General features: G+C 38.8%; 1 protein-coding gene across 1 annotated transcript in view; it reads left to right on the top strand.

Moving 5' to 3' along the window:
• LOC116704612 (RNA binding protein fox-1 homolog 3-like) overlaps positions 1 to 7,889 on the top strand; it is a 751,296-nt gene extending 743,407 nt beyond the window's left edge. The window contains exon 16 of the mRNA XM_032540217.1: positions 4,973 to 7,889. Coding sequence (XP_032396108.1) covers positions 4,973 to 4,975 — 3 coding nt within the window. The 3' untranslated portion in view covers positions 4,976 to 7,889. The remainder of the gene's footprint in view (positions 1 to 4,972) is intronic.
• The last annotated feature ends 5,392 nt before the right edge of the window (positions 7,890 to 13,281 follow it).

Here is a 13,281-nt window from a genome sequence, read left to right as displayed (position 1 = left end):
CTAGTCCAGGGGTTGACCACACTTTTTCAGCTTGCGAGCTACTTTTAAAATGACCAAGTCAAATTATCTACCTACTATAAAAATGCAAAAAACATATATTATTCATAAATATATTGAAAATGATATGTGCAATATAAGTGGGTGTACCTTGCATAACTGCATTAACCCTAATGCACAATACAACCTACATTTTTTTGTCATCGCCTCACCTGACGACTTGCCCTGAATGGAATCAGCCAGGGATGCATAGTCCGGACAGTAGCTGCTGATAGCCAGCCTCAAGCACATTTCCAATGATCATCAGTCATGTTCGAACGGTATTGGACTAATAATTTCATGTGGGAAAAGGCGGACTCACATAATAAGTGGAGCCAAACATGCGGTCAAGGAGGTAGCACATTTTCTCATGTTGGGTACTTTCCTCTGTCAGCAAGTTCCAAAACTGTCCATGAGTCCCTAGACTTGAGCTCAATGTCAGACTTGCAGTGTCAGGATCTCATCCTCCACTCCAGACGAGTTCAGATGAAAAAGTGTTGCAATTTTTGATGCAAGTAAATCCACTCAGCATCTTCCCGAAAAGGGTAGCACATGATGTAGCAACTTGGCTCCAATATGCAAGTCTTGAAACCGTTTTGTTAAAGTCTGACAGACAGTTTTCAATCTGCTCTGTGTAGCGTCCATTGTCAAGTTGCGCACATGCTTCCCTTGTGTCTCCAGTTCTGACATGAGGTTCTGAAAGTTTGCCAAATCATGGCGCTGCAGCTTTGCGCAGATGTTGCATTTTTCTTTTGAACGCATTGACTGAGCTGATCATATTGACCACTGTTTTGTCTTTTCCTTGCAGTTCAACATTAAGGTCATTCAACATGTTGGTCAGATCGGTTAAAAGGCTAAGTCTAGTAGCCACTGATTGTCATTTAGCTGGTTGTATTCAGCATTTTAGATACAAATAAAAACTCTTTAATCTCTGGACAGAGCTCTCGAAATCTTTGCAAGAATTCCCTCGACTAAGCCATCTTACGTCAGTGTGTAGCAACAATTCAGTGTGGTCACAGTCCGCCTTCTCCAGATGCACACGGAACAGCGTCTTTGAAGAGATCTGGCGCGAATAGAACAGGCAATTTTCGTTGCACATCCATTATCTCTTTCATGTTGAGCATTTTTGTGCATACGCTTGTTGGTGTATTATGCAGTGGTAATTGAGGAAGTCGGGGAAGGCTATCTCCGCATTTGGCAATAAATCATTCGAGCGGCCAACCATCGGGCGCACGTCGTGGTAAGGACCAATTTGACCTGGAGCAGTTTTCTCGATAAAGTTTTTGAAAGACTGAAAAATGTCCTCTCCCCGCGTGTGTTCTTCATAGGCAGTACTGTTAACAGCTCTCTTTTGCAGTCATATCGGTAAACACCATACGAATAAAAATGCACAACTGGGCTGTGTCACTCACGTCTGTAGACTCGTCTAATTGCAGTGAGAAACACTCGCAGTCTGCGATATCCCTCCAAGTTTCTCGGTCACATCCTCGGCCTTTGCTTCACAGCGCCGTGTAACTGTACTTCTTGACAGCTGGAGAGATTTGATTGAAGATACTATGTCAGGTTTGTTTTTAAAGTCTTGAAACAACGAATCAGCCGCTTCAATAAATGCCTCTTTAATCATCTCTCCGTCTTGGAAGGATTTCTGTGTTTAACGATGATGTGACTCACCCGGAACGATGCTTCGGTGGCGGTCTTTGCTTTCGTGGTAAGCTGTGAGAAAAAGGCCTGCTGTCCAGACAGCTGGGATTTTAGTTCTTTCACCTTTCTCCTTCTCAGTTCACTTTTCGGAGGGAACTCAGTGTCGTAGCTTTTATGAACAGTCCGAAAATGCCGCTCCACATTTCCCTTCTTCTGAATAGCAATGGTAGATTTGCAGATAAGGCAAATGCACTTTGAATAGGACATTGTGAAAAAAAAGTCCTCCTCCCATTCTGTATGGAAGTGGTAAGTTTTTGGCTTTTTACTTGGTCCAGCTACCCCACTCATTTTATACCGTTTTTTTGAGATTATTAGATATAACTTAGCTAGGCTAACTCGGCAAACTCGCTTTCTTACTGGAATTTTGCCGCTGCTGCATGCACATGCGTGCTGAGTGCTGACCATGAAAAAAATCAAACGTTAGACTGGTTGTCCTGTATGTCAATCAAGTGACAAATGTCATAGTAAGGATGGATGATTGGCTGACGAAAATATCAGACGTTTAGAAATGGTTGTCCTGTATGTCAATCAAGTGACAAATAGAATATTGGCATTGTGAAGATGGATGATAGGCTGACATCTTATTTATTTTTAATGCCATGCGATCTACCCCCACCGCCTTGGCGATCGACCGGTAGATCGCGATCGACCTAATGAGCACCCCTGCTTAGTCCGTATGTATCCACCGATCAAAAGAATGAAAAGGGTTTTTCATAAATATTAATCCAAGTTATCCCCCTGTAAAGTCCATTGCTAAAATATCTGCTAGCTGTTAACATTGTTTGAGGAACTTGTTCCATCTGAAAGAATCTTTTCTCCTCTTCCTGCACTGTGTTGCGGGTATTTTGTTTACGTTAGGTTTTTGCTTACACAATAAAACTATTCCCACCTTTTTGTAGTTCCACCCCAGGACAGCGATCTCTCTAGTGTAAACATCAAGAAGCTGTGTCATGTTGAAATGAGCTGTCATTGGCTATCAAAAATGTCATCGTTACAATTGTAGCCAATCAAATTCCATTTCCAATGGTGTATAGCATGATACGAAATTCCAATGGGAGCCAGTCTAAATGAATGTGTAACAGAGCTAAGTCCCTCCTCCGAGTGCCAGCAGTCACACGCAAAAAAGATGATCAACAAGGTTTGAATTAATGTACAATGTTTTATATTCATCTAAATGCTTTAGTATGTCAAATAACAGTTGACTTCCGAAATTTGTTAAACAACACTCATTATGGCAATTATGGCAATTAAGGCAATATGATCCATACTAAGGTCACTAGCTTCCTCTAGCTATAATTTGCCATGCAGCGCCACTGGTGTTGTTGACAAGATGTAGACATTAGGCTCGTTCGAGATGAGCCAGGTCTGCGCAGAATCGATCACCGGCGATCGGCGCCCGTTGCATGCCGGTTAGATTTGTGTCCGACTTGATCCCGACTTGCTCTGACGTCATGCACACGTGGACAATGGAAATCTCACGAGAGCAAGGCGGCCACAGTTCTGAGACGCAGGCGGCGCAGTTGCTTTTCACCGACTGCAAGAGCCAGGCGCACCCAGGCGGACCCAGAGCATGCTGGAAAACGCCGGGTTCTCAGCTGATTTAACACCTGATTGGTTTACAACATGATGACGTTTTATATAAACTTTTTATTGTTTTTGAATTGGAGGGATTTTAATTGCTATTTGTCTGATTTAAAGACTTCTGTACAGAACACACGTGTGGCCGATAGTGACGTTTAGAAGTCAGAGAGACTAAATCTGTTCAGATCACGGATCATCTACAGTCTGTTGTTAATTAAATCGGCAACAGATCGCATGTAGAGCACTTTGCCAGCTACTCTGTCATCATTAAAACAACTGGAGACTGTGTACAAGCTGATATGTGGGTCTGATTATATTTTATTAAATCAGAATCGCACCACAGTGTTTTTGTCACTTCCTGTTCAGTCTGAAGGCGGCTGGAATCGTCTGGAAACTGTCCGACTTTACCGCAGCTTTTTGTCACCGCCCCCTGCTGCCATCGCCTGCTCTTGTCCACTTTACAGGCGAGGCGCAGTTCATCTCGAACGAGCCTACTATATGTGGTGTTTCACATAGTGTGGCAGAAAACATGTCTTAGTTATTGTTATTCAAATATTGTAAGACAAGGACCCAAAATACTGTTTTGAATTACGTATGAACTGATGTAGTGTATGTTTTGTTTAATCACATGCTGAAAAAGCACATTTGCAGAAACTTGAAGAATTTAGGTTTCACATGAACTCTCATACATTTATTTTACTTCTGTTATATCTTTTTCCATTTGGGAATGGCAAATATGGGTAAATCAAACAAAAACAGGTGGATATGGTTGCCTTTGAATGGGGCCATTATTGTAGCAAAACTATTTGCAAATGTGTGTTGAGAATTGTGCAACTGTGTGAGTAATGACATTTGTAAATATGTAAAATAATCTCTTAATGCATACTGACATTTGTGAATGTGTACATAAATCTGCATATGTGTATTCAAAATCTGTTTGGAATCAGATCTGTTAATGTGTAGACAAATCTGTAAATGTGTACATAGATCTGTGCATGCATAGATAAATCTAAAAAAAACCAGTGTGCATATATCTGTAAATGTGTAGATAAAGCTGTAAACGCATACATAGATATTCTTGGCTAAAAAACTATTTTGCCTCAATAGCTAAAAATCTGTGCTATAGTACTCAAGATGTTTTTCTGTTGTCTTATACTTAACCATTGAACTTGCCAAATATTCTAGTTGGTCTTGACATATGCTATATGCTTTTTTCTAAAGTAACTTAGAGTAAAGTAATAGTAATAATTTCAAGAATGGGAAAATCCATTTAGTCCACCAATTTCAATTAGTCCTTTTTTGTATTCAATGGTTTATGATTTATGTGGAAAAGAATCAAATGTTTTGTCTCCAGTTAATTAGAACCTTGATAATTAGACTAAAACACACTCTCACAAGTGCCTGGCAGCAGTAATGAAGCCAATGCAGGGTCATGTCTGTGCAGCCCAGCAAGCTTAAAAACACTAACACAATATGCAAGTGCAGTGTGTGACCGGCAGATTACTACTACACTGCTCATTGGCGTAAGTGAGTTGTATTAATGTTGTTTAGTATTTCTCATATTACTTTACAAGGTTTTATAAAACCAAATGTACCTCCTACAATGTAGATACATGTATTATTTACACTGACTTGCTTGTTCTCTCTTTTTTAGTAAACAAAAGAAAACCTAGGTGGATGAGTGCAGATGGACATCAGAAAAAGAGAAGAACAACATGGACACAGAAGGACACTTAAAAAAGATTAACAAAAAAAGAGCCGATTTGTAAAGGAGCCCTTCTATCAAGAATTACAGGGATCTGAAAGGAGGTCGATGTGGGCCTGCTCTGAGGCCAGGGACTGAATCATTTAGCCTGTAGTTCTGGCAAAGGGAAGCCTCCTGGCTCTGACCCCTGAAAAACAAGCCTTGCTAAGTGGAATAGACCAATTTGAGAAGTCACCATATAACATTTTATTTTTGTAAACTTTTTTTAAGTTTATGATTTCCAAAAAGAGCAAACACTAATGTATGTATATACATAATATATATTATATGTCTGTAATATAATAAGTTTGTTTTAAAAAAAATTGTGTCTTTGCAATTTAGAAGAGGGAGTTGAGGAGATGCTAGCTTTCTCCCTGTCTTCTGATTATCACCCACCACACCCCACCCCCCTCACTCTTTGTGTGTGTGTGTGTGTGTGTGTGTGTGTGTGTGGTGTGTGTGCGTGCGTGCGTGCGTGCGTGCATGCGTGCGTGCGTACATGTGTGTGTGTGTTTTTGTGGGGGGTGTGGAGTAGGTGATCCAGCAGACATGTCACTATTTAATTGTTAAGGGAATATGGAGTCGCCTTCAGATAATGAAATGCTTTTTGATCCTGTCTTCCACTAATGGACTTCAGTAGTGTAGTTGTTTGTCTAGTTTTGTCAAGCAGTCCGCATTTTGAAGATTCTAAAAAATAAGAATTATCAATAAGTATCCCTACAAAAAATAAGAAAGATGAATAAGTATCCCAACAATGATCTGTGCAAATTGTTAAAAGAAAGGATATAAATGATGTGATCATTTGACACAAGCTGAAGTCCACAGTGAGAGCTGAAATGTCTCAGTAGTAGGTCATGTCTGTTGGAGGCCTTACTGTCCCTTACATCACTACCAAACCTTTTGTTGTGGTGTTGTGGTTTGAGTTGGCTGTGCTGTGTAGTAAACTGCTTTTGTACATTGTGTTAGGTAGGTCAGGGAAGGATAGGGGTGGGTGGGTTGAACAGGCAGTCTGAGGGAGGGTACAAATAAGAAATATGGGAGCTGTCTACATTAAAGCCTCATAGGAAAGTCACCCATTCATCCTTAAACACAGACTTCCACCTCCGTGAGGGATGGGGTGGGGGGGGGGGGGGGGGGGGGGGGGAAGCCCTATATGAAGTCAAAAAAAGGGTCATGAACAAACAAAGTTTTACTAAGAGTCTCTTTAAACCTTTCTATTTATATGGATCTCTACTTTAATAACATCCTTCTATATTTAAACGTTGTACTAATATCATGCTGTCAGGCATGGTCGGAGAGTCAGTTGTAGCCATTTACTAATGTTGTATTTATTGTATTACCAGTAAGGGGTAAAAAAAACATTTATATATGAATATAGATATATCTATTTGTTATCTGCAACTCTTGGACATAACTTTGTCTCTGATTTTCAAATTTCATGCAGGATTCAATGCATTGTCGATGTATGATAAGGTTTTTACCTGTGATATTTTTTTAGTTGACATTCATTTGGTTTTGTTTCCCCTCAGTTTTATTTCCCTTCACCTACTGAATGTATCTTCAAAAACTCTCAAACGTTTTAGGTAGAAGTGTTTTATATATATATATATATATATATATATATATATATATATATATATATGTATATGTATGTATATATACATACTTAAAAAAGCTTACAGTACTCTGTAAATTATATACACGTGTAAATTATATAACAAAATGTTTCTGATAATATGCTGGACTTCTTCTGCTGACCCAGATAGACTATAATGCCCTGGCCAAAAAAAGAAAAAAAAGGGTGAGGGGAAAAAATGACAAGGGAAGCATTTAAAAGGAACACTAGTACCTTGCAGCCATTGGGAGAGACAGAATTTACAGGATCAGTTAGAATTTTTCTCAGCCATGTTTTTTCAAATTTCATAAGAACAGGAGACATGTGTGAGAGAGAAAGACAAAGGGAGGAGGAAAAGAAAAAAAGAAAAGAAAAGTCGGTTTTCGCTTCCTTTGTCATTTTCAAAATGAATCTCAAAATTATCAAGGTGCGGGGATGAGTGCTAAGTGGGGGGGGGGAGGAAAAGGAGGAGGAAAATTGGGGGTATGAAAGGGAGTGGGTACAGTCCCCTCTGATGTACAGGGGGTGGACAAATTTAAAAAAAACTTCCTGTAGTAAATCATGATATTGACATCACATACTGAAAAAAACCTGTTCAACTTCATCTGTCTGTTGGCAAACTTCCTGGGTTAAGATCAGACATAATAACCAACATGTCGTAACACTTTAGAAGCGTGTTTACACATTTTTGTTGATTCGGAAGGGGATTCAAACTACTGTTGATAATATTATTAAGAATACTTTAAAAATTAACATGAAATAATAGGAATTTTTGTTATAATTCATTTTAGAGCCCCAGGTAGCACACCTGGTGCGTGCGCACTGCGGGTTTACCTGTGGCCCTTTGCTGCATGTCATTCCCCCTTGCTCTCTCCCTTCATGTCTTCAGCTGTCCTATAAAGGCCTAAAATGCCCCAAAAATATCATTCTTAGTGTGTACTTCACATGAACCATGAACAGATGCAGAGCCATAAAAGACATCACATGAGTTATTCTGACCCCAATCAGCGTAATAATTAATACAATTATTGATTTGTTAGATGTTCAAGAGAAAACAATTTACTCCTCTCAGGGTTTCTTTGGTCAGGAAAAGAAGTGATCCAGCTGAAAAACACACACTACATTCATGTATAGCTACATTCATGTAGAGACATGAATGTAGCTCAGTGTAGCTAAATGAAAGCAGCACAAGCTGCTGCTGAACATGGCTGTGAAAACAGCGGCCTTTTAAGACAGCTCTTTTGTTAATCAGTCAAACATTTTTTGGTGTACTATGCGTTATTTAAAATAACATATCAATGAAAAAAATGTAATTCATACTTTTTTGACAAAATGCTTGGATGTCTTTTAAAGCTGACAAATTACTTACTAAGTTGTGCCGCTTTCATTATTCTGATGTTAAAGAATCTTTTTTTATTTCATGTTTCCATTATTTTGTCCACCTCCTGTAGAGCAGTGTGAAAGTGAAGTGAATTCCTGGGTTGGTGACCAACATTCTGGAAGGCTTGACTTTAAAAAAGATAATTCACTGGGAGAATGTTCAATCTTCCTCCTCTTTTTTTGTCTGTTCAGCTACCCAAATGTGCAAAGACTGCTTCTGTGTGAAAGGATCCAGTGAGACCTCCCATGTTGCTGCGTTATTTCTCTCTCGGTCATTCGAAGTGCATGTGGCACAGTGGACAGGATGATGGGCTCAAACAGTAGGCCTACATGACTGTTCGCTAAGTGGATGTCTCAAAGCTACTAAATGATGTGTGTGGGTGTGTGACTTTTTAATGCCCGTCCGCCACCATCCCTTTGCAATCCACTGCAATGCTGTTTAACTGGGATTACACACGTGCAGTGACTGAGGATTGCAAAAGACATGAAGACAGATGAAAACAGACAAGGACTTTAAAGCAAAACAAACAAAAAGACCTAATGAAAAACAGCAACAACGATGTCAAACAAAGCAGAGATCCAGGTATCTTCTGATCTTTGCCATGTTCTTCTGATTCTGACATTTTCTGTTCTTTCGGATGTTGGTAAAGACTTTTGTCCTGTTTACATGTACTGTAAATGCTGTCCATCCAGTACTGGTTGGAGAGATTAAAAAAGAACAGGTGTGAAGCAGCTTTCATTCTAGCTCTGGTATTCTCTACGGCTGATTACTGTCATTCTAAGAAAACCCTTCTGTTCAAGCAAGCATGTCCTCCTTTACCTCAAGTACTTAGTCCTTCTATCTCTGTTCCCTCCAGAAAACCTTGCCTTTAGGCACCCACACTATAGCAAACCCCAAACCCTTTCATCCTGCTCTACAGTACACAGAAATGTAGTAGCCCAGCTGCACAACTACAATCCATTAGCCAAAACCACACCTACCTCCCCTTTTAACCCGCTGACCTCTACCATGAAGGCCACAGTATACTTTCTTGCAGTGTCACATTTTGACAGGTCTGCTCCAACTACATGTAAATTATTTCCACACTAGCACTAATTGGGCATTAATCTGCAGTTGGTATGAAGCATCATAGCAGCATCTCTTCACATTTTGTTCTTACAGGCTAATATTAACTTTTACATCACAAAAATCGGATAAAATCCTATTTGAAGTGAAGGTTCTGCTGTGTAAAATAGTACTTCAAATTTCTGATTTTTTTGTAAAACGAGGGTACATTGGATTATGATTTAACTGTTTTAGTTAATTATTTTTGACTTTTGAGTCCACATCTTCACAATTGTACATCTCGGGCTGAAAAGATGTATTTCATTTATATTCAGGCTCAACAAACAATGAGCATAAAAGCTGACTTAAACCATATAACTGTATATAACTTAACCCATACAATCAACTAGTCAGGAAAGTAGAAACGAGTGTTAAGAAACACACAACACCTGTTTACCTATCTTGACATAAGACCTTGTGGGAAGTAGCAGAGTATTCTATTTAAATAAATTTAACTGGAAGTGAAATATTGTTGTCAAATGTAAATTTTACTGTGACCTGGCCCTTAGTCTACATAACCCCTCAGTATCTTGTGTCACTTCCTCACCACAGTACTCAATTCAACAACAAATCCAACAATGTATTTGGTCTGCCATGTGTTTTTTTACTGTTCTGCAGGGCCTTCCAAAACCATCTATACAGTATATTAGTATTCAAAATAGTCTTCATATGAGTGTTTTTCTGTTCTTGTTCGGCTACGTTTAGGCAACTGAAGCTACGTTGTTATGGTTAGGAAAATATAATAACAGAACAAACATTCACCGGCTGTTTAATGAAAACGGGACTTTCACCCTGACCTTCTCCCCATTGTCTCTAAAGCGGGATAACAAAAATACACTACTTCGACCTTACTATCTACCAAGAGGTCTACATTTGCAGGATCGCAAGAGATTACTTGCTTACTTACTTGCTAGTTTTTAGCTCACAGTTCACGCCTGAATCTTGTTGTGGATTGTAAATGATTGTACAATACAGAGCTGTTGTGAATTAACCACAGTTTTTATGTGTAATGTGTCCTTTTGTGTTTCTATTTCAGACATTTTAACTTTGTTATAAGTATACTGTTGCCTTTATACATCAATCTCACTTCCCAAACCCTAACAGCCTCCATGTCCTATGCAGATCCCCAAAGCACAATGGTTTCAATTGTAACCAGTGAGTAAAATAGAAAAACAATGAATTTCCTTCCATTCTGTTTGTATTTGTCTGTTTCCCATCTGTTTGAGGCTTCAATGTGCTTTTGTATTCCTTACAGTATGTACAAACTCAGTTCCTCCCTTTCTCTCTGTCAATAGCTAAATTTTGTTTTACTGTACATTAGGAGAACAAAACAACTTTTCATGTGTGGCTGTGGCTTCACTTAAAAAAAAAAAAAAAAATATATTATATATATATATATATATATATATATATATATATATACTGGGTTTGATTAATTTAGTTTTTGTATTTCCTTGTTTTTATTTCTATATGCTTCCAATGTGCTTCAAACAAACAATACTATTTATTACAATATTGGTACATTATTATCACATGATTACTACCATTACTATTAATAAACATTTCTTTCCTCAGTAACTACTTGTTAATGCGATTAATAGGGTTCATAAACTTCATTATAACTTTGAAGCATTCAGTGTTCAGAATATACAGTCATGCAACAACGATTGAAAGCTTGGCTTCTCATGAGTCAATAAAGCCCACACACATAAGATGATTTATAGGAGTAACTGTAATAAAGTTGCTATCACACTGAAAAAGACTGCGCAAGAATCAAATGTGCATACTTCCCTTTATCCACATTGACATTGTCAAGGAAAATGTGTTTTTCGTAACTCGCCAAGAGTCCAAGGAAATGGAATATCCAAGCCATTTTATCCAAAACTAGCTGTTTGCATCACAATTTTGAAGTTTCTAGACTGAATTACAATGGAAACGGCAAACAATATTTCACTTCCGGGCTTTTTCTCACGTCTGACTCCTCACACAAGTTGGTCTCCCAAGTCTTCCAAATGAAATCCAACCTCTCACGAGCAAATCAGTTCCCAGGAGGCGGTAATAAACAGACAATGATGTTTCTGCATGCAATTATGACCACCTACGCTTTTATCGACAGTTGCTCGAGCCAATTGCAATTCCATGTTATGAGACCCTGTTACCTTTTTAGCCAAAAGGGAGACAGTTTAAACTACATATGAAATGATGCCATCACGTGATGTGTGTCTGTGTTTTACCATAAACAAGCACACCCTGAACAATTTATACTAATTTCTATATATTTATGTAAATACTTATTTTAAGTTTTTGTGTGATTGACATGTGTTTGTGTATTTGAGAAGTTTTGTATTTTGCACTTTTTTGTCCTTTAGCTTTGCACTTTACATTTTACTTGCATGGACCTAAGAAAAATGCATGAAATACCTGTTGAATTGATTTTATATACATACTATTTTTGAGTCTTTTGACTTCAATTTTTTTCTGTAGTAAGCTGAGACATGTGGCTCTGGTCTTGTGCTGTCTGTAGCTCACTTAGATGTGTTTACAGCAATGCATTTTAGTCAGTTTACAGATGTATGACTTGAACTCCATTCTAGCCTTCTTCTAGGCCGAGAATCACCCTGACACTGTTACCTTTCCAAAGATATCACACACCTGAGTGTCAAAGTTTATGGGAGCTGTACCATTTTTTATTTGGGTACACCGATTACCAAAAAGCATGGAATTTGCAGGAAAGGTGCAGTTAAAGCGGTTTCACACATGACACAAAAATTATCTTTTAAAGATATATAATATGCAATGCTTTCTTCAAAAAAACAATGTATAGACTACTAAAAAGTAATTCCTCTCAATCCTCCCTTATGACCCACTAGAACTGTGTGGTGGTGTCTGTATTTTCTCTTTTCATTTTATTTTGGAAAGTTGGGACTGTCGTTGGGACGCTTCTTCAATTAACACATGGGTGTGTAACCATCGCTAACCACGCTTCTCACATCTCATACCACCGCAAAGGTTTAACTGACACACACAGAAGAAAAGGATTATTATTATAAAGTATGTGGAGTGAATGCGGAGGCATTCACTCATAATCTGGTAATGTGGCACCTTATCGTGGAGTTTGTTTACCTTGTGTTTATTTGTGCTTCAGAACATAACCACTAAAAGACAATGAGAAAATAGACTATAATTCTTTGGACTACTGCTTTCTTTGGTGCTCCCTCTCTTCATTCACTCTCCTCCGATGATTTCCTCGACTGAGACGCAAGGAAGAGAGGCAAGTGGAGGAGACGGGGATGCAATTTAAGGCGTACCCCATGTGTTTACAAACAGTAAACCAATACTCCTTTTTTATTCTAACCAGGACTTCTTCATCGTCACGTGCACTCTCATCATGTGGGTTGAATGTCTCTCAGCACCCAACTGCACAGCCATAAAAACTGCAGTTCTGTTCTTGATTCACACAGCCAGACCAACATGTGGTCCTCACTCCCAGGAAAGGAGCTGCCCCTGCTCCTGGAAAGGGAAAGAAGGCTTCCCCCAAAGAGGATAAAGACGCAAACCAGTTGAGCCATAGGGATAGCTGCATGCCTCAACTTATTCTGTTGGCATGTACTTCCATTCTAAACTTTTTCAAACAATAATCAAACTACCTCAAGCATCGATAGTAAAAATCTTTTCAGGATACCATTTACTGTTAGTTTCCATTCTGCTCCTCAAAAACACTTTGAGTTAGATTTACTAACAATAGGGCAATTTACGCTGCGTCTGTTTATTCAAGTTTGGTAAAAGTGCACGCTATGCTTCCTTCCTTATAGTATTTATCATACCTGACACCCATCAGGCAATCCACCCTCATTCATCTTTGGTTACTTGTAGGGATGAGGGAGTACAGCATTATCTGTATCTGTATCTGTATCTGTTTACCACATGAATTATCTGTATCCGTATCCGTACTCGGACTGGGCGGGGCCTAACCCGGAAGTGGTCAGATTTAACCCGGAAGTAGGTCGGGTTGTCTTGAAATGGGCGGTGCTTTAACCGGTATGTTATTTTAAGCATGCAATTGATATGGGTTGATCAGAAATTGTTATATTTATTGCTGATTAGAAAACTATTTACATG

The sequence above is a fragment of the Etheostoma spectabile genome, chromosome 16 (assembly GCF_008692095.1).
Source record: "Etheostoma spectabile isolate EspeVRDwgs_2016 chromosome 16, UIUC_Espe_1.0, whole genome shotgun sequence".
Lineage (NCBI taxonomy): Eukaryota > Metazoa > Chordata > Actinopteri > Perciformes > Percidae > Etheostoma > Etheostoma spectabile.
This window is presented reverse-complemented; position numbering and strand designations above follow the sequence as displayed.